Raw genomic sequence first — 22,930 nt, 5'->3', positions numbered from 1 at the left:
GATAACACGTGGACCAATCACATGCCTCATGGACTACACGAGGACCACTTACAAACCACTCATGGATAACACGAGAACAAATCAAACACGCCACATGGACAACACGTGGATCAATCACACGCCTCATGGACAACACGAGTACCAATTACAAACGTCTCATGGACAACACGAGAACAAATCAAACACGCCACATGGATAACACGAGCACCAATCACACACGCCTCATGGACAACATGTGAACCAATCACACGTCTCATGGACTACACGAGGACCAATCACACATGCCACATGGACTACAGGATAACCAATCACACACGCCACATGGACAACACGAGCACCAATCACACACGCCACATGGACTACAGGAGAACCAATCACACACGCCTCATGGACAACACGAGGACCAATCAGTGTCCGGATAGCCTTGGAAAAGAACGTTGAAGAAAATCGAAAATGATATAAACACTAGGAACAGTGCAAGAGTGATCCAGCCAACTGTCTTTTCCCAAGGTTTCTCATTAATGTTCTTCATTATAACGATACCCAGGAACAGGCCTGCAATTGGAGCATAAACGAACTGTTATACGTTGTCATAGTAATAATTTTAAATGCACTAAATGGTTCAATCAAGTTGGGCATGTCATTTCCTTTACTTAAAATTTTAAGTAACAAAGGATGAACATCTGAGATACTGAGTGAAAATCAAGAATGAGATTATTCAGTAACGGAGAAAGCACGTAGATATAAAGTTACCTTTAATTTTACTCGTTCTAAGACATTAATGTCTCATATTGAAATAATCTTATTTTAATTTCACTTGAATGCTCACCTGCCACCAGACCTCCCATATGCGCGGTGATTCCAATTTTGCCGCCGGCTGGGTCAAAGAACCGACGGTACACAGCGTTGGCGGTGTCCAAGACCGCTGAAAGTTTTACAGATAACCTGAAGTTTCATTACATTCTTGGATTGGATTAGGTTTATTAATTATATCTGCGGTATATGAGTATAATATGCCTGGTTATTCGTGCGTAAATTATGAGTTTTTTCGTGGATAATCTGTATTAAAATTGGTCATTCAACGCTCAGACGGGATAAATTAACATCTTACTCAAAATTGCCAATCTTTTTCTCCGACTTCTCCGACTTTGAATGTCAATACAGGAAATTTGTGCTGCATCACGTTTGAATCCTGTCTTATGCATATTTATCTTTAAAGTTGTTCAGTTTTTTTTTCCAATTATCATGGCAGTGTAGATATGTTATATGAACAGTCGAGCCAGATGCTTAAGCTATCGCCTCGGTAAACATACTAACGTTTTCTGGTTAACATTATACCCTCCATGGCATCTGATATTTATGTACTAATCGGCATTTCATTGAGAACAACTCTTTCTATGTTTAAAGAATCGCTTGGAATGTTAATCTCGCTAAAATAATATTACGATCTTTCTGTTAAAGTCACACCGCTCATGCAAAACTTGCAGTGTCCGTAACACAGCCACCAGTTTCTCCCATTTTGTTTACTCATTTTCAGTAACGTTTACTTTGGTACAGAAGGTCTGGATGGAGTATATACACAAATCCTAATCAGAATATTCACAACACAATAAAAACAGAATTTTTATCATTTTAAGTTTATAATCATAGAAAAAAGAAAAACCAGGCACTCTACAAAAATGACCGATTCTGAAAAACTAGAAATCTTACATTATTTAGTGCATACGGTAAAGTCTACTCCAAAATGAGATCGCCTGAATATTTTCGAGATAATCATTTAAAAAGTTTCCAATTAAATTGAATGCTAAAGTTTCATTTCATGGTTTTATTCAACCGTTGACATATTTGCACAAGCTAGTATTGAGACATTCGCGCCAACACTAAGAAAACAATTACCTATCTTTGCTTTACTCGAATACTTAAATCGGTTACGAAAAGGAGGATATGGTACATAAGCCTGAATTCAAAATTAGTACTTTAGAGAAAAGTCAACGTTTTACCCCAGTGCACGATAGCTGCCCAATATTTATATACAGCTATATCAGTAACCAACCTAGAAGCAGCAGGACGGTGAGTCGTACAGGGGCACTGAGCAGGAACCGAATTGGATTCCCGTCACAACACTCATGGTTCATCTCTGACCAGTTCTGAAAGGGAAATTCAACGTGAGGCAGCACCAGTAAATATGACGCAGTTGTGTTAGTTTAGTGGTTTTGGAAATGTGTCATCAATCTCGAGATACGGGTTTAAATCCTATTTGAAGTGGCTTATTGTTCGAACCTATATCGTTGTTTATATAAAACAAAGAATCTGGTAACCCTTACCACCACAACGGATGCCAGATGAGCACCAATCAGAGCGTAACATCCTCCGCTTGCTCCAGCCAACGCAACATCGTGGTCTGTGAGTGAGTGGGCGAGGGAACCTTGAATTGAATACATCAGAACCATTTGAAACAGACATCAGATGTTATTTGATTGACAACAAGTTGCAGTCTGAAAATCAAGTACAGTGCCTAACATGTAACGCAAATATTTTTACACATACTGTACCATGTTTCCTGTTTAATATAACCATCACATATTGTTCTGTTTAATACATATTTAATATAACAATTCCATTATGCACGTTTGTAAACAATTTATTGCAAGCAAAAATTGTTTTACTGGTAATATCCTAGAAGGTCATATCTTTATTTTTTTCACTTTGTTTTTTATTATAAAGATTCCTTTGAATAATATAGTTTATTTCTAATCAGTGGAAAACCTGATTTCCTTTAAAAGGTACCCACTCATGCTTTTGGAAATTGCACCTTTGGTGTATGACGATATAAAGTGTTGCAAATCAATAGGAGTGTTAAAACTAAGATACCAAAAAGCTGGAACCCTTCAGCAATCGTTGACTATATTATATGCTCAAAATTATTATCGTTTTCATTACCCGATTGGGCTATTCTGGTTAAGGCGTTGATTTTCTATTTTTTCTCGACTTGACCGGCGTGGGTTCGCACACCACTAAAAAATCGAAATCCTTTTTTTATATATACTATAACAGTAAATTTTACTGTTTTTATCTGCCATTTCGATATCATCGATTAAATTAATGATTAAATAAGTGTTTTCATATGCATTACCGGAAAAACTATTTTTTGGTTCAAAAACATGAGCTAAGCTTAAGTTGATATATACACTCCTTAGTTTGCAATGAAAATATCACTGTTGTTATTTTATTGATAACACTCCATATTTCATAGAAAAACATGAATAAAAAAGATTTTACAATTGATAGCTACATGGCCACAAACTCCCATGTTAAAAAGCGGCAAAATATCGCTCAAATGTTTTTACCTGTACACAAATCATACATTTATTTTGTCTTGATCATTGGGGTCAAAAGAGTAAAGCAAAATAATGCATTTAAATCTATTTATTTGCATCAACCAGCATTATGCGCCCTTTAAAGCTGCACTCTTACAGATTGAACGTTTTGACAACTTTTTTTATATTTTTTTTTGTCTTGGAACGAGCCATTTTTTGCATTAAAACCAGTTATATAAGACTGCTGACAAAAATTAGATCGCAGAATTTTACATTTAAGTTAAAAAAAATAATTCTTTAACCGTTAGAAACGGTTTAAGCCATAAAACATAATTTTTCGAACGGACAAATCTGCGATCTGATCTTTTGTCAGCAATCTTTTATCGTTGGTTTGCAGATATTTACGCAAATCCTTGCTCTTTCCAAGACAAAAAAAGAAAAAAAGTTTGAAAAATAGCATATCTGTGAGAGTTAAGCTTAAAGCCTTTGAAGATACTAGAATATAATCTGCACAATGGCTTATTTCCAACGTTGTAAGTCTTTACTTTGCAAAACAATCTTGTTGCGTCCTGTGTTAAAATGCAATGCCATAGAAAAACAATCACTTTATTGACGTATATAACCTTCATAAACGGATAATGGTAATGCACAAACCTGCCACGACCCCAGCAAAGTACACGATCAACACCCTCCACCACTTGTGGACAATCTCTAGAGGCAGCCCAAGCAAGAGTTGAAAGATCAGGTTGCTCAATAAGTGCATGTAACTAAAATAGGTTAATGTTGTTTTAGCAATAATAATTGTAGTGTCATGTTTCTAATAATACAACGAAAAATTCAACGAAAATTACAGGGACGAACCCAGTAGTCGAAAATTCAAAATTGATTACTGGTTAGAGGCACAAGGCAAGAGCCCAAAGACTAATCTTAGACTTCCTACGTATTCTTTTGGCCTTCATTCTTGTGCCTTATAAAATGATCTCGGTTAAACATCAGACTACTTGGTGTTTCTATTTGTACATGTGATGTTTATTTGTTTGTGTCGATATTTCATTGGCGTTTGTGCCTTTACCCTGTGCCCCTATACAGGGTTTATTTGTGTGTGTTTGCCTACTGAGCTGTAGTTGTCATTGCATTATTGACCATGTGATCATATTCACTATCGTCTCGAGACTCAAGACTCAAAGCTGCGAATTGCAGTTGTATCGTAAAACTGATATAAGAAGAGCAAAGCAGTATTTTGTTTCAGTATCTGTTAGAAATAATTTTTCCTATGAGGGTCTGTCGTAAAGTTCCCGGACTCTGCTTATGATATCGAAATTGTTTACTTGAAAACAAAATGATACAACAGTACGGTAGACACATGTATTTGGAAGTGGTGTTGCAAATCTTACATATGTATTTATATCCATCAAACATATACGTTTTTTTTTTACTTAGCAATTAAATGTCGTATTTTGATATCATTGAGTATTTAAACGATTGAATAACTTTTTATTAGGACAGTCCGGGAACTTTCTGACTGACCCTCGTATAAGTGTTGAATCAAAGCTGAAACATTTTAGAATTTACATTTCCGAGTCTGAGTCTCAAGCCTAGACGTAAAAGGTTATTGAATATGCGCCTGTAATTTATCATTGTGTTATCGGATGACTCTCAACATGAGGTCCTATTAAAGCAACGAAAACTACGACAGCTTTGCTGAATATGAAAGAATGTATGTAAAACAAAAATGGTTAAACTGTTAAAAAGATAAAAAAAAAAAATGAAATAAAAATAAAGCTAAAAATGTGTAAAGTGCTGAAAACAATATCATACATTTCCGCGAATCGGTTGTTGCGCTAGTCGGGAACATTAAGGATCACCCTGACCCTGGCCTTTACTTACTTACCTTAAAATCTATAGCAGTCAAATAATGACAATTAAGGTGGAACGCGACTATGATTTTTTTTTCGAGTTACTGTCTGAAAATTGGTATACGAATAGAAGAGTATATGCCCAATTAGGGACTGTTTTTACTTTTTTAATATTCGGAACAATTTTGAAACTATGATTCCTCGAAATATACCACTGACGTCAATTTCAGGACGTCTTTCATATTTTTGCGTTCCAGCTACAATAACAGATAGTTTCACCAATTCTTCGTTTACCGCTAAGAAAGTGCGTCTCGTGAAAACGTTCACGCACATATATTTTTCGTTCTCTTGTTTTACGTTATATATTTAAAATTCGTCTTTAACGTCATTTTTCATGGGAAAAACGGCGTCGTGTTTCGCTGAAAAAAGTGCGCCTTTCTTTAATTCTTGAAAAAACAGCTCGTTTAATTTTTGATTTTTTTTAAATACATGCATTCAATGTTTTATTACAAATCTCATGATATCAACAAAAGGGTACCTCACCGAGTTCGTTTTTACGCAGTATCAAATAATCTAACCACTATACATGTTCTTTTTTATTACGTATTGTTATAAAACGTTTAGCATGACGTGAACCGAACTATTATTTACGCTAATAAGAGCTAAGTTTTGAATAATCCACTGATCAATAACATATAACAGTTGTTGTTAATTTTAGTTAAATTGATAATTCAACATTGTTTTCTTCTGTTGAATTCCGAATAACATTATTAAATAATTAAAGCACTGATTATAAATGAACTATACTTAAAGTGACATGCTTATCCAAAATCCATTCATAAACGTGTATAACAAGATCAATTTTGTCTAATAAAACTTTAACTTCTTACTTAATTATTCATTTATGGAAAATATCAATTACTGGTTACAAGATTTTAACCGCGTGTTTAATAACAGAATGCACAAAAACATTAAATTATTGGTGAATGCTGAAATATTTACTGTAGTCTACTCTAATCTCCTAATGTAAAAATTCCATGTTTTATGCTCATTTCTTTCAAATCAACTCGGTATTTCTCATAAGAACCTTTGTTTTCGACAAGATTTCTGCATCCAAGCGTCAGATCACATACGACCTTACTATCATGGAAGTCAAATAGACTTATTTTATTTGCATGTAGAATGTAAGCTTTTTATTTATACTTATATATAGCTATATCCTACCTATATAAATATTTTGATAACAATATGCTATAATTTTAAACTGTACTATTATTGTATATAATATTATTTATGTTCTATGTCTATCAATGTTTGGATATACAATGTATTATGAATATGTCCAGCCATTAAGATCATCATTTGAGCCATTTGGAACATATATTTTATCACAGTGTGTGTGTGCGTGTGTGTGCGTGTGTGTGTGCGTGTTCGTGTGTATGGGCGTGCGTGCATGTACGAGTATGTGGGCGTATACGTGCGTTCATGTGAGTGCATTTGTGTGAACTATAACAACCCTTAATAAGATGAGATAATAGAACCAATTCAATGTGATCATTTACAACCAGTGAAAACACAAGTATTAAACACAAATACGATTTACCACAACTAATACTATTGTTTTAATATGCTTTTAAGAATAAATACATATCGAAAACAATGGTTCTTATGAAGAATACCGAGTTTAATTTGAAAGAAATATGAGACCATAGTAAATCCTTTAGCATTCAGCGAAAAAAATGAATCATTTTTGCGCTTTCTACAATTAAATAAACAGTTACAATTTTGTAATCAGTGAATAATATTTTGTATGAGTTTATTATTTAGTAAGAAGTAAGGGTTTATCAGTCAAAATAAATGTTTGTTATACATGTGGAATATTGATTTGAATAAGAGTTTCACTTTAAAATTAACGCCGATTGACCCCGTTATATATTGACCACATGAGTCATTTTCTTTCTGTTCAAAGAATGACCGATCATTTTTTAACGTCAAGAACTGACCACCCCCACCCCTCCCCAAACCGTTGCGTAACAAATGACCCTCGTTGAAAATGTTCAAGAGTTATATTCACTACCAAACTTAGTAAATAATATGGTTACCAATATTAGTGGAATTTATTAATTGTATATGTTTTTATTCAATAATAACCGATTTGACTATATCAAACTTAGAATCAAAACACTGAATAGATCTGTATACTATTACATTTTTCTCCGATAGTGATATACAGAAACTTTGATGATTTTAAGGGGGGGGGGGGGGACTGCACCCCCTCTACTGCCGGGATCCGTTTGTGCTTATTACAATGCAGATTTCTGTCGATTATCATTTTTTGGTTTGTTAGTTATATTTTGTGTAAGAAATGCGTGTCACACACTGGATTTACTATGCTTTTGCTTAGTTTAGAGCCTTATAACTGCAGATCTCTACTGATACTTATTAAAAAAATTGATAACTAATAGTGTGGTAGAACCGTTTATTGTTGTGTTATTACCGTAGATGTATATATAAAAAACAAAGCACTAATCAGCATAGTCACAGCTCATAGCATAGTGACTGGAACGATTATTAATGTGTATTATCAAAATATTATAATTCGGCAAATGAGATTGCTTAATAATTAAGAAAGCCTCTCATTAAAATAGCCGCCAGATTTAAGTCATTGATTTATAAAGCTGGTTATTCAGCGCCCGTCTTGTGTGGAATTAGATATTTTGTACAACAACAATAACAAATATCCATAACATAAAACTGATCAGACACTCTAAGATTTCTAATCTTTCCATTTAATAAACAAAAACAATTCGATTAACGTCATGCTAAACGTTTAAATACAAGTACGTTAATACGTTTTTTTTATTGAAAAAGAAACAGGTATAGGGGTTAGATTATTTGATACTGCGCAAAAACGAAGTCAGTGAAGTACCCTTTTCTTGATATCATGCGATTTGTAATAAAACATTGAATACATGTATTTAAAAAAAAATCAAAAATTAAACGAGCAGTTTTTCCCGCGAAAAATGACGTTATAGACGAATTTAGAAACAATGACGTTCAACAAGAGAAAGAAAAATATATTAGCGTGAACGTTTTCACAAGACGTACTTGAGGTTTTACGTTTTTTTTAAGATTGTATGACACGTCATTCAAAAGTTATTCATCAGAAGCAAGATAACGCGGTGTCAGGCGACGACGAAGCCGAACGAAGTAATCTCTATATGATTTGATTAAGTTTAACAGGATAACCTTATGCGTTCAACAACTTCCTACCCCTGATGTATGAGAAGGTAAGTGATATATCTCCTACCCCTGGTGTATGAGAAGGTAAGTGAGATATCTCCTACCCCTGGTGTATGAGAAGGTAAGTGAGATATCTCCTACCCCTGGTGTATGAGAAGGTAAGTGATATATCTCCTACCCCCGGTGTATGAGAAGGTAAGTGATATATCTCCTACCCCTGGTGTATGAGAAGGTAAGTGATATATCTCCTACCCCCGGTGTGTGAGAAGGTAAGTGAGATATCTCCTACCCCTGGTGTATGAGAAGGTAAGTGACATAACCCCTTCCCTTGATGTATGAGAAGGTAAGTGAGATATCCCCTACCCCTGGTGTATGAGAAGGTAAGTGAGATATCCCCTACCCCTGGTGTATGAGAAGGTAAGTGATATATCTCCTACCCCTGGTGTATGAGAAGGTAAGTGAGATATCTCCTACCCCTGGTGTATGAGAAGGTAAGTGAGATATCTCCTACCCCTGGTGTATGAGAAGGTAAGTGAGATATCTCCTACCCCTGGTGTATGAGAAGGTAAGTGAGATATCCCCTACCCCTGGTGTATGAGAAGGTAAGTGAGATATCCCCTACCCCTGGTGTATGAGAAGGTAAGTGAGCTATCCCCTACCCCTTGTCTATGAGAAGGTAAGCGAGATATCTCCTACCCCTGGTGTATGAGAAGGTAAGTGACATAACCCCTTCCCCTTGTGTATGAGAAGGTAAGTGATATATCTCCTACCCCTGGTGTATGAGAAGGTAAGTGATATATCTCCTACCCCTTGTGTATGAGAAGGTAAGTGATATATCTCCTACCCCTGGTGTATGAGAAGGTAAGTGATATATCTCCAGGCTTCGTATCTCCTCGAGGGCTTGTAGATAAACGGGCTGTCCAATGGGACACCGGAAGTGGCGGTCACTGGGTCATCTGTGTCTTCGAGCTTCGCAGCGTATATAGCAAACACAATGATCTGCCGAGGAAAGAGGGGTCCCTGACACTCATTATTGAATAATAAAGATCAATTTATTCAAATTTAGGTTACATTTCCTGTATAGATCAAAACAAAATTTCACGTTAGCCATAGGTAAGAAACACATTTTGAACGATTTGGAATAATAATTGTATAACAATCAATCTACTAAAATCTTGTCCTATAAACACAACAAGCGTTCCCTTGGAGGTATGTTGACATTGTTTTCGTTTATCTTTCATACTAATAATCTGGATAGGCATTATTATACTACATGTAGTTTGAAAATAATGTACCTCGATCACACTTATAATGGGCATAAACAGCGGTGGGGGTAAGCACGTGTAGTGTTCCAGGAAGTCTTCTTTCATGGACTCCGGCACGATGTTGGACACGATGGATACCATAACACCGCGCACGGCCCGCCGTTCTTTCTTTGTAAGCATATTTCGCTGGCACATCTGCAATATGATAACGGAGCCTCTTCGTTGAAGGTTAGTTAGAAGAACATAGTCGATGAATTTGTGTTAAGCGCTAAGAAACGAAAAGGGGATACTATAATCTAATTATTTATCTTGAATTATGACACTTAACAGTAGAGCAACTTTTGCAATTATAAGCGTTTCCTCTATTTGTGTTACTGTCCAAAAAGCTGCTGTCTACTGTTATGAATTACACTGGATTCGAAACAATTACTTTTGGCTATTGACAAGGTCGAGAAGATGTGCCCATTTTCGGACTCGAATCCACGACCTTTTCTGTTACATGTGTAAACATATTCCGATAGACCGCTCTCACTCTAACAACGTTTATGAAAGCTTCGCAAAAGTCACTATCAATTACGGCGTATGTTCGGGAATTGCTTTATTGTAATATGTATAGGCCATTTTGTAAGAAACCAAAATAATAAGACAGGACTCGCGTACGAGACTAATAAACTCCCGGTACGTGATGTGAGCATCTCCGTTCTTGTCCGCCAACTCCACGAGCCTGTCGAGGCGCTCTTCCGGAATTATGTTGATAATTCCCGTATCGTCCAGTTCATCCTGCAGTTCCTTTACTAGTATGCCCTCTTTCCCGTGCTGGAACGTACACCGTACACTTATTTATAATGCCATAAGATGAAAGATAAAGTTATTACAGGTTGAAAGTTCATTTTTTCTGACTGAAATCAGACATAAAATGACTAACTGAGGCAAAAAAAACTTGTTTGTGGTTCCTTTTTTTAAAGATGCACTCTTACTCCCAAATATGATTAACTTCTATTGATACAATTGTTTTAATTCACAAACCGGATGAAAAAATGTCGGAAACAACGGTTGTTATGAAGGATACCGAGTTTAAATTAAAAGAAAGGTGCAGAATACACAGGATTTCTACCTTATGAGACGATAGTAGATCACAGTATATCATAGTTTTTGCACTCATTTAATATTTTTGCGTTTGCAGCTATTTAAACACACCGTTACAATCTTGTTAACGTTATCAGCAATTAACAATTTTCATAAATGCATTGTTTAGTAAGAAGTTAAAGGTTTATAACTCAAAATTTAGTTTGTTATACAAGTGTATGTATTGATTTTGAATTAGAATGTCACCTAAAGCCTTTTTTTTACATTTTTTTTCTCTCCACATCAACCCCTTACAGACGGTTCAAAATGATAATGGTCACCCGAGCCTGTATTCATAAAACATGTTAGGCATTTCCTAATTTAAAGCTGCACTCTCACAGATATACCATCTTAACAACTTTAAAAAAAAAAGTTGAAAGTGCAAATTTTTGCATAAATATCTGCAAACCAGTGATAAAAGATTGCTGACAAAAAATCAGATCGTAGATTTCAATGTATCCGTTCGAAAAATAATGTTTTATGGTTTAAACAGTTACTAACGGTTTAAGAAAAATATAAAAAACTTAAAAATAAAAATCTGCAAACTTATTATTTGTCAGCAGTCTTATACAACTGGTTTTTATGGAGTTTCGCAAAAAAACTGACTCGTTTCAAGACAAAAAATAAAAAAAAGTTGTTAAAACGTTCAATCTGTGAGAGTGCAGCTTTAAGTCTTGTTCTTAAAGCTAAGTTACTCACTTATCACATGATATAATCGCTTCATAATATCTGAAATACTTTCACTGATATATAATATACACTAAAGTAGAAGAAGCACCACTAATTGAATAACACAAACTGTCGAGTTACAATTAAAATAATCCACACACACCATACTCGAAGAATGTGGTATTAAATAATTAACAGATAATGCTGCTTATAACATGTCTGTGAATTATAAAAGTTTAATCCGTACAACTTTATAAGAAGCTAGGTATAAACAAGCACGCAGTTAAGAAGCATGCACCATCGGCGTCCTTCTAAGTTCTTGGTTTTAAAAAAGCGTGCGACATTTCGAATAATACTTGTAGATTACATGAAGAGGACTTACCACTCCAGACACCAAATTGATACACCTGAACTAAATTTTCTACACTATGTCTATGTCTGACCTTATTACAGCTGCACTCTCACAGGTTGAACGTTTTGACATCTTTTTTTTTATTTTTTTTTGTCTTGGAACGAGCCAATTTTTACAAAAAATGATGTTATAACGGTTTAAGCCATAAAACATTAATTTTCGAACGAAAATACGATCTGATTTTTTGTTAGCAATGTTATATCATTGGTTTACAGATATTTACGCAAAATTTTGCCCTTTCCAAGATAAAAAAAAAAAAAAAAATGTTGTAAAAATGGTAAATCTTTGAGAGTGCAGCTTAAAGATCAAGTGTCGATGCAGTTATTTAGTATTTTTTACTATAATCGACAATTGGTTCTTTAAGACTAAAGGACTGCTATGGAAAACAAACTTACCTTATCAAAGACTGGTTTGAATTGCTTGAAACGATTTCCCGGACGAGGCACGAATAATGAAAATATAATAAAAAAAACATTCGCATGTAATGTCGGTTATATTGATTGTGAAGTTAAGACCTATCAACATTAATGTTAACAGAAAAATGAAAACGAGCCACTGCATATTCACCTAGGCGACCCGGGTTCGATTCCCGGCCTGGACGCATGTGAGTTTGGGTTGTGGTCACCAAGCCGGACAAGTGGATTTCCTCCGAGTTTGCCCCCACAACACAAGACCATAATCTCGCGTAGCACCGTACCAACGAGAGTGATTGATATAATGTTGTAATAACTTATTTCACATTGTATTCGTAAGATAAGATAAATAAGATTAAATTAAACAAATTATGTTGAACATATATGAGCCTAGATTAAGATATTGAATGATATCTCGGTGAATGACTCTACGTGGTGAACACCTTTTCTAGCCCTTTCCTAAAGGCCTTGTCGTCCGCATTCTCCGTGAGCACAACTTCACGTGCAGTCCTCGCGCGGGTGCGCGCGCTTCTCGTTGTGCCCGTCGATCGCGCGCTTCTTTGACTTCTTTGACTTTCTACATCCATCACAATCCTCTTTTGATATCAGACTATGCCGTATATGTTAATATTTGTGACTCTTAACACAATTCCCTCATATTTGTATTACAATAATTAACAAACATGTTTTATTCTCTATATAAACTGACTTTATATCAATGTTATTTTCGCTCTTTTAGATTTGATTTAGTTACAATTATCAGTCGCATAAGCTCATTGTTACAATAACCAATACTCTTAATCCGTTAAGAAGGCGAGATTTCATTTACTTATCCGTCTCCAGGCCGGGATTATACACGCGCTACATAAGTGGGAACTGTAAGCAGTTGTATCCGCGCTTAACTCGATATTTGTTATACCGACGCACTGAACAACTGATTGGCGTCGAAATCAGGTTTACTGAAAGAACACAGTTCATGATAACATGACCGCGTGAGTAAATTAGTCTATACGTAATAACACTGAAATTGGGGTGTTGAGCTTATATACCTCGCCATTAGGTTTGACCCATTCGGCAAGTTATCTAAGTAATAGTTAGTCATGAAGTAAAATCTTAATGATTAAGAACGGACCGAGTGAGCGTAGCGAGCTAGCCCTTTCTTAACATTCTACTTTTACTGAAGGTCATCTTACCGACGTAGAATACAATCACATTGGGAACGGAAATGTGATTAAGATGAGTGGCAGAAGGCGGACCTTTAAACTCCCGCGAAAGTTGAAAATCTTAACGATTGAGCATAGTACTAAATGATTTGCATTTTCATTGGTTGAAAATAAGGGTTGTATACTACATGCGTGTATATCACATGGGATAGAAGTGGCGCTCCCATATACTGTTTACCGAATAAACTGGTATGTATCGCATATGATTGGCCCCCTCTGAACCCCCTCACGGGCGTTGCCCTTGACCCGTAAGGGAGCCTATCGCGGCCCCTTAACCCCCGAAAAAGTGGCGACAACTTTTCAGATACCAAAGGGAATTCTACATGTATACATCATTCTGTGACATTTTGAAAATCCGCTTGTAACACTAACAACTACATGTCAAGCCCGATCCTGGCAGATCATAGAACCGCCAATGCCTTTATGTGCCATTACGGCATCCTACAACTATGCTTCAGGTGGTGTACCTTTAATGACCATCTGAAATTTCAGGCACATAAGCTTGATTAATTTCACCATACGATTATGCATTACACATGAATATATCCAAGCTTCAATTAATTTCTTTTTATTTGTATTTGTATTAAAAGGTGAACAAAGATATGCCAATTGCAAGGAAGCAATAGTTATGTGCGTAGCATTAGGAATCAAAGTGCCGAAAGCACTGCTGGACTAGACAACTATATTCTAAGCATTGAAAACAGATGACTAACACCACCAGGGAGCATTGTTGAATGGGCTAGTTTCAGCATTAGACTAAAAATGCTTACAAGCTGCATTTAAAATGGTAAAGGCCTCGTTAAAGGGGCGGGATAAAATCGTCATAGTTGTTTTGAATCACCGCGCATATGGGAGGTCCTGTGCCAAGGGAAATTAAAATCAAATCATTACATTATCAAACATTAATGTCTTAGAACGAGTGAAATTAGAGGTCACTTGCATGTTGCATATAGAGCATGGTATGTAGTGTCACACTTACCTATATGGTTTTGTTCGAGTCATAACCGTCATAATCATGTTTATACAATAGTTCTGGGAACTAATGAACACTGTGTGGGCAGGCGTGTTCATGTCGAAATCAATCCTCTTGTTTGATAGATATAATGACATAAAGAAACTTTACTGAACATTCAGTAATGCGACGATACCCTTTACAATTCCCTGGACAATAGCTCACCCCTTTCCTCTTGGTCGCGGATGGAACCTTCAACATCCACCGCGTTCTTCGATCTCGCCCCACCAGACGCCAACTTCCAAATTTAATATCTGAACACTGACCGCTGGAGGCGCGCTTAACAATGGTTTAAGCGCTAAAACACAGCGTCACCTAGCAGAGAATTATGGGAAAAGAATGAGTGACTGCAGAGAGCGCTTAATATTTGTCGTATTTATGTTTAAATACTTTAAATACATTAAACGTGCTCGGTGTCAAGAGCCGATACCCGGGAAACAACCTTCCTGAGTTGAATCCCTGCTCTAAACACTTATTTTCCCAGAACTACGCTTAATATGCCACACGCTTGGCAAGGGGAACTACTGGTACCAAAATTAACGTACTTCGGTTTTAGGTGGTCGGACTTCTCCTCCCGAAGCGAACGCACTTCAACTGAGCTATCGAGGCTGTCTAATAAAAGCCTCGGGCTACAAACGCGCCTTCAACACAACACTTAAACATATTGCGTTTCAAAACGATTAATCCCTGGAGCAGACGACAACTCGTCAATATCAAAACGGAAACAGTAATATAGTCTAATAAAGGCCTCGAGCTACAAACTGAGCACGAAAACACCATGCGTTGCCAAACGACTAACCACTGGGGCAGACGACAGTGTGTCAATATTGAAACAAAAATACATGTAGTTAATATGTACACAGCTTAGAGTTTAAACTCCTCTCACACTTGATACGCACTATCACCATCGTGTTTAATTTCTTTGATAATCAAACCCTAATCATCCTAGAGTTATGTGTTGCATTGAACTTGTTGCGTATACTAGACTAAGTATTATAAGTATCTTCCATGGTCGAGAGTTCACCCCAACCCAAACGTAGGGTGTTTCGCGGAAACGAGGTATACCGAGAAATAAAATAAAGTATTTTTTTTTCGCTGGAACTCTTTTGAGCGTAGTGAAAGTAATGTGCGTATGGATATGTAATAATTCGTTGTTGCCATTGGTATGAGTGGTTCAGATTATGTAAATAGTCAAATCGTTTTTTAAAATAGCTATGAGGAGAGTGCAACATTATTTCTTGAATGGAGCGTGAACACTTTTTTATAGTGCCATTTCAAGTGAGAAATAATTAATTTGGCATTTAAATGTTGCCACAAGACAAGGTTTCCATAATGCTACAGACGACGATCTTCCATAACGGGGGTAATTGTGTGATAATAATAAAAAAGCAATACGGGTACTTGTGTGCGGGCATTGTGCGGTGGGTTTAGTCACAAGTTCTGGCAAGAAAACGTTTTGTTCTGTACTGGTTTTGTCCAAGATCGAATCACGTTTACCTTGCCACACATCAAAGTGTTGGGGATGTTTCGTTCATTTACAAATTTAAATATCAGAAGTTCAACACGGAGGCACATATTTTATCTCGAAATAAGCAGCGTGTTGATAAATTGCAACAATAGTTTTTCAATGTCATGAATTCAACGCTCATGGTCTCTAAACCCCAGCTCAACATTTCCTTTTAAAACGTTCTTATTAGGTTTTGTGTGTTCCGGCGTAAGTAAACTACATAATGGTTATATTTGCATGCGTCAGATATTTCATGGTGTGTGTGTGTGTGTGTGTGTGTTTGTAGCAATGAAGTGTACTGGAAATGATAGCAGATCTCTAAATATCTGATTTCAGAGAAAAGCTCTTGGCACCACCCTATGCACAACATTAAAACGAAATCGTAGCCAACATACAGTAAAAATGTTCTTACACTGTACCACATTCTCCGAGTTTCGAAATATTTTCGTTTAATAAAATTATGAAATAAGATATAAATCATACTCACGTGTGAAGAAGTAAACACAAGACACAGCTGCACCGCGTATGAGTCTATAGTTCAGTTTCTATTGTAACGATCTGCTGTTGGCGGAAGTGCGTATTTAGTACGTTGGTGTACTTACTTGGTTGGTTATATGCAAATTGGCATACATAGGTTTCCGTGTGGATGGAGTATATACTGTATTTATTCCATACCTAATTTATACGTCCAATCGCAGACGCTCTTTTGAACCACGTGATCGTACAATATTTTTCCGTATCGGGATGCACGCGCGTACAAAAGTCCCATATTTTTCCGTATTTTACGAATCACAGGTCCCATGTTAAAGCTATGCTAAAGACCGAAACCCATGAAAAGGTTCCGCATGAAAATCGGAATCAACAGGCGTTCTAGATAAAGCGTTCCGATAAAGCTTCTGTTATTATCGGATCAATATTGTCGTTTGTAAACACGGAAATTAGTTTTATTTTTATTATTATTATTATTATTATTATATTTATTTTTATTATAATTGATTTTATTATTATTATTATTATTATTATTATTATTATTATTAAGATTATTATTATTATTTAACATTTTCTGTACAATTCAGAATATAGTTGGAATTATCGACGGACGCCAGTATAAAAAGACGGGACCCGCGTACACTTAGCAGCATGTGTGCGCGGGAACTGCTTTTGAGGTACCAAAGCTTAAAATTTAACAAAAAGAAATCCGTTATGTCCACAGATTTATTTAATTTTAATTTTGAAAGATGGCATTAAACTTGCACGGCTAATGTTAAAGGCGGGAGACGCGGTGGTTGAAAACCTATAGTACCTATCAAGTCCAAGGGTCACCATTTTAGACCCTTCCAAGCGTCACCATAAAGACGCACCGTATTGTACACTTAAAACACCATCAGCAGGCTCAAGACCACAGTTATCTGCCCCCCGTTGACCAAGATCCGGATGTGAATACAGAAACAAAGAGTGCTTGTGTTCAAGTATCAATATTTTATTAAAATTGAATGAAAAAGAAGCAAAAAATGTTCTTTTTGCAGAGAACTTGACTGAATTTGACACTCTATTGCAGAAATTGATAGTTTTCAATGTAAATATTGGAAAAATCATAGCTTGTGCAAGTCTGAAAATTAGTTGTTTGTAGCCGATTGACTCCCTGGCGGAAGGGTTATGTATTTGAACTCAATTTTGACAGTCGGGTCAATGGTCAACATGGTGTTTTCTTGTGATTATATTTTGTGTCTTGAATTGTTCTAGAGATGCCATGTCCTTGTTTTTCAATTGGTGTGTGTATAAAGTCAAAAGCCAGGTTAGTGTCTATATGAAACATATAGTAAAAATAACTGTGGTCTCACGCCTGATATAGAGGAAGCTTTTGGAGGGGTGGCCTATTTTAAATTGTTATAAATTCTTAATTTATACAGCTATCTGGTTGAAATTTGGCCAGTTGACAGTGCTTAGCCATAGAATATTGGTGTTTGAGTATGAAATGTGAAAATCTTATATTACATAATATAAATTAATAATATATAATTTTCTTATATATTTTTGACATTTTTAAAAAAAACTACTTTCACTTTCAATTTAATGTTTGGAAATAGTTCCAAATGATGGTAACTAATGAATGAAAGCCTCACTTTCAATTCCAAAGTATAAATGGAGGGATTTTTTTAACATAGGAAGCAGACCCAGGAGGAACTGTCTGTTGAAGACCCCCCCCCCCCCCCCACCAAGCTGCCCACCAGAGGCCAAGCTGTACTTGGTGTTTGCCAACATGCTGTAATTTGTAAGTACTTCAAGATAATATATTAAAAAATGGTATCCAAACTGAAGTACAAAGTGAGACAGTTTGGTCATAAAAGCCCATTGAGACTGTTTGTTCCATTCCTAAATGAATTTCTTTCATGTTGTCAATCATTTCTGATGTGGCTTTGATAATAATATTATTTTCTAATGAAACTGCTGACTTGTATCAGTCTTTGGTCTGTATTGTGCATCTATTCACACATTTTGTTTGCTCTTTTAAGCAAACATTACAATAATTGCAAATTCTATAAGCAATTAAACAAAACTTACTGCACATAGGATGCAGAATGATGTTTTATTTAGTGTGCATATGATTTTCAGCTTATGGACAAGAAAACATATACTTTAACAATCACAGCAACACAATGAGATCCCAATTTTAAAGAAATAATGCCACCTTTCATTAATTCATTAATTCATTCTATCAATCATTCATATATATTCATTAATTCATTCATTTATTCAATTTATTCATTGAAAAACTTGACATTTCTCAAGGCAAAATAAATAAAAAGTGAGCAGCTTTCATAAAGAATAGAGCCTTTTCCCTTAATGCATTAAAAAACACAACCTTAATACAGTATAAATGTATTAAAAACCCTAATTTATTGCTTATTTTAATAGCCAGCCTGGTTGCTGTAGCCACAGAGGAATTTTCAAGGACAAGAACCAGTGCTGGTAAAACTGTGGTCTCTGTGGTTTTCCATACCGGCTCTCGGCAAGGATTTTCAAGAAAGGAATACCATCTCCAAGTAAGAAGAAATTCTAAGCATGTCTGGTTTGAATGCTTGCAAAATGCATCTGGGTACTCAATAAGATGAGGTTTACCTTTGAGTTGTTAAAAACTGATTGCAAAATGTCCAAAAGACTATATATTCTATTAAATTTGTCCTGAAAATCTTTGAATTCATGAACTTTTCTGCATATTTATCACATTTATGACTATATTAAAGGTTGTGTATGCCTCAAATGAGTGTTTACAGGCCTTTTTCAAACTTTAACAGTAGTGGCAGATAGTTTTATTTGTGTAAAACATTGCTTTTGTGTCTTGCTTGCAGATCATGATGTGCCAATAAGCTCCAGTTAGCTGCGGCCTTTTCCCCTGGCGGTAGTCCTGCAATCTGAATCCAGGAGATGCAGCTCTGAATCCAATATTTCAGAAGAATGAAGATGTTAGTCAACTCTGTAGTGCTTGTTTGTGTGTAAATGATTCCAATGAGTGAGATTTATAGCAAATCAGGTGTAAATAAGCATCTTATAGACAATAGTGAAGTGCTGTACTCTGAATTTAATGCCAAATCTAGCCTTCAAAACAGATTCTTAAAGTGTTTTTTTTTTTAAAATGGGCATAATAATGCTATCTCTGCATTTTCTACATCATGTAGCCACCTCATACATGAAAACACTAGCAGTTGTCATGAATCTTTAAGTTTTGGTGTGTTTTTTGCCATTTCCTTTGTTGCGCCATTTGTCCCGGAAGCCAACAATTTGGCATATAGTGTTGTTTAGACTGTCTATTAACACATTATCACTAAATTTCTTGTGTTAAACTGAACAGTTCTGTTATCTTTGTATATAAGTGGACCAGAAAAGCAAAATTTTGACAAGTTGAGGCATTTCAGTTGGGCTCTATGTCATTTTTTATATAAAACACTAAGCCGATGAAGTGGAAAAACCTTATTTTGCTTAGAAAAAATCTTAAAAGAGTAGGCAGGCCAGTTTTGTGGTGCTGTTCTATAGACACCATTAAAAGCTACAAGGAAAACTTTACTTGGTCAAATTATTCCAATGCATAAGGAAATAATGGCTCTTCAAAGGTTTGCGGCTTAACATTTGAGGGAAATGGCTGTTTCTGCTTTTTATGAAAATACCACAGGTGCTAATACTTGTCTCATTCATTTAGTGTTTGATATATCATTGCCAAACTTTCAGTATGTGTTGCATATAGCCTGAAGCTGAACTATAGGAGTTTTGAAGTCTGTTTCTGAAAAAACGTTGCTTAAATAGGCTCAAGACCACAGTTATCTGCCCCCCGTTGACCAAGATCCGGATGTGAATACAGAAACAAAGAGTGCTTGTGTTCAAGTATCAATATTTTATTAAAATTGAATGAAAAAGAAGCAAAAAATGTTCTTTTTGCAGAGAACTTGACTGAATTTGACACTCTATTGCAGAAATTGATAGTTTTCAATGTAAATATTGGAAAAATCATAGCTTGTGCAAGTCTGAAAATTAGTTGTTTGTAGCCGATTGACTCCCTGGCGGAAGGGTTATGTATTTGAACTCAATTTTGACAGTCGGGTCAATGGTCAACATGGTGTTTTCTTGTGATTATATTTTGTGTCTTGAATTGTTCTAGAGATGCCATGTCCTTGTTTTTCAATTGGTGTGTGTATAAAGTCAAAAGCCAGGTTAGTGTCTATATGAAACATATAGTAAAAATAACTGTGGTCTCACGCCTGATATAGAGGAAGCTTTTGGAGGGGTGGCCTATTTTAAATTGTTATAAATTCTTAATTTATACAGCTATCTGGTTGAAATTTGGCCAGTTGACAGTGCTTAGCCATAGAATATTGGTGTTTGAGTATGAAATGTGAAAATCTTATATTACATAATATAAATTAATAATATATAATTTTCTTATATATTTTTGACATTTTTTAAAAAAAACTACTTTCACTTTCAATTTAATGTTTGGAAATAGTTCCAAATGATGGTAACTAATGAATGAAAGCCTCACTTTCAATTCCAAAGTATAAATGGAGGGATTTTTTTAACATAGGAAGCAGACCCAGGAGGAACTGTCTGTTGAAGACCCCCCCCCCCCCCCACCAAGCTGCCCACCAGAGGCCAAGCTGTACTTGGTGTTTGCCAACATGCTGTAATTTGTAAGTACTTCAAGATAATATATTAAAAAATGGTATCCAAACTGAAGTACAAAGTGAGACAGTTTGGTCATAAAAGCCCATTGAGACTGTTTGTTCCATTCCTAAATGAATTTCTTTCATGTTGTCAATCATTTCTGATGTGGCTTTGATAATAATATTATTTTCTAATGAAACTGCTGACTTGTATCAGTCTTTGGTCTGTATTGTGCATCTATTCACACATTTTGTTTGCTCTTTTAAGCAAACATTACAATAATTGCAAATTCTATAAGCAATTAAACAAAACTTACTGCACATAGGATGCAGAATGATGTTTTATTTAGTGTGCATATGATTTTCAGCTTATGGACAAGAAAACATATACTTTAACAATCACAGCAACACAATGAGATCCCAATTTTAAAGAAATAATGCCACCTTTCATTAATTCATTAATTCATTCTATCAATCATTCATATATATTCATTAATTCATTCATTTATTCAATTTATTCATTGAAAAACTTGACATTTCTCAAGGCAAAATAAATAAAAAGTGAGCAGCTTTCATAAAGAATAGAGCCTTTTCCCTTAATGCATTAAAAAACACAACCTTAATACAGTATAAATGTATTAAAAACCCTAATTTATTGCTTATTTTAATAGCCAGCCTGGTTGCTGTAGCCACAGAGGAATTTTCAAGGACAAGAACCAGTGCTGGTAAAACTGTGGTCTCTGTGGTTTTCCATACCGGCTCTCGGCAAGGATTTTCAAGAAAGGAATACCATCTCCAAGTAAGAAGAAATTCTAAGCATGTCTGGTTTGAATGCTTGCAAAATGCATCTGGGTACTCAATAAGATGAGGTTTACCTTTGAGTTGTTAAAAACTGATTGCAAAATGTCCAAAAGACTATATATTCTATTAAATTTGTCCTGAAAATCTTTGAATTCATGAACTTTTCTGCATATTTATCACATTTATGACTATATTAAAGGTTGTGTATGCCTCAAATGAGTGTTTACAGGCCTTTTTCAAACTTTAACAGTAGTGGCAGATAGTTTTATTTGTGTAAAACATTGCTTTTGTGTCTTGCTTGCAGATCATGATGTGCCAATAAGCTCCAGTTAGCTGCGGCCTTTTCCCCTGGCGGTAGTCCTGCAATCTGAATCCAGGAGATGCAGCTCTGAATCCAATATTTCAGAAGAATGAAGATGTTAGTCAACTCTGTAGTGCTTGTTTGTGTGTAAATGATTCCAATGAGTGAGATTTATAGCAAATCAGGTGTAAATAAGCATCTTATAGACAATAGTGAAGTGCTGTACTCTGAATTTAATGCCAAATCTAGCCTTCAAAACAGATTCTTAAAGTAATTTTTTTTTTAAAATGGGCATAATAATGCTATCTCTGCATTTTCTACATCATGTAGCCACCTCATACATGAAAACACTAGCAGTTGTCATGAATCTTTAAGTTTTGGTGTGTTTTTTGCCATTTCCTTTGTTGCGCCATTTGTCCCGGAAGCCAACAATTTGGCATATAGTGTTGTTTAGACTGTCTATTAACACATTATCACTAAATTTCTTGTGTTAAACTGAACAGTTCTGTTATCTTTGTATATAAGTGGACCAGAAAAGCAAAATTTTGACAAGTTGAGGCATTTCAGTTGGGCTCTATGTCATTTTTTATATAAAACACTAAGCCGATGAAGTGGAAAAACCTTATTTTGCTT

The 22,930-nt window shown here is 35.5% G+C and overlaps 1 protein-coding gene and 1 long non-coding RNA gene across 2 annotated transcripts; one reads left to right on the top strand and one right to left on the bottom strand.

The window, feature by feature from the left end:
* Positions 1–385: 385 nt before the first annotated feature.
* Positions 386–12,887, bottom strand: LOC128223512 (rhomboid-related protein 2-like). Its single transcript, XM_052932790.1, has 10 exons — positions 12,744–12,887; positions 12,283–12,306; positions 10,342–10,497; positions 9,712–9,876; positions 9,261–9,415; positions 3,972–4,084; positions 2,325–2,425; positions 2,054–2,147; positions 830–925; positions 386–555 (listed from the first exon to the last, which is right to left on the bottom strand). The coding sequence occupies exons 1-10, from the start codon at positions 12,885–12,887 to the stop codon at positions 386–388; spliced, it is 1,218 nt and encodes a 405-aa protein (XP_052788750.1).
* Positions 12,888–18,246: 5,359 nt separating this feature from the next.
* Positions 18,247–22,572, top strand: LOC128222738 (uncharacterized). The gene is made up of 6 exons (XR_008259214.1): positions 18,247–18,314; positions 18,959–19,086; positions 19,393–19,506; positions 21,117–21,222; positions 21,867–21,994; positions 22,301–22,572. It is a non-coding gene; the product is annotated as an uncharacterized LOC128222738 (long non-coding RNA).
* Positions 22,573–22,930: the final 358 nt, after the last annotated feature.

This window comes from Mya arenaria, chromosome 17, assembly GCF_026914265.1.
Source record: "Mya arenaria isolate MELC-2E11 chromosome 17, ASM2691426v1".
Classification (NCBI taxonomy): Eukaryota; Metazoa; Mollusca; class Bivalvia; order Myida; family Myidae; genus Mya; species Mya arenaria.
Note: the sequence above shows the minus strand (reverse complement) of the source record. Positions and strands in the feature narration are given on the sequence as shown.

What these genes read in the sequence shown, in the direction of transcription:
- LOC128223512 (XM_052932790.1), bottom strand. Translation starts at nt 12,887, where the DNA reads ATGGATGTAGAAAGTCAAAGAAGTCAAAGAAGCGCGCGATCGACGGGC. An exon ending in TACCTTCTCATACACCAGGG is followed by an intron (nt 4,085 to 9,260) that starts GTAGGAGATATA and finishes AACCTATTTTAG; the next exon opens with TTACATGCACTTATTGAGCA. An exon ending in CACCGTCCTGCTGCTTCTAG is followed by an intron (nt 926 to 2,053) that starts GTTGGTTACTGA and finishes TAAAACTTTCAG; the next exon opens with CGGTCTTGGACACCGCCAAC.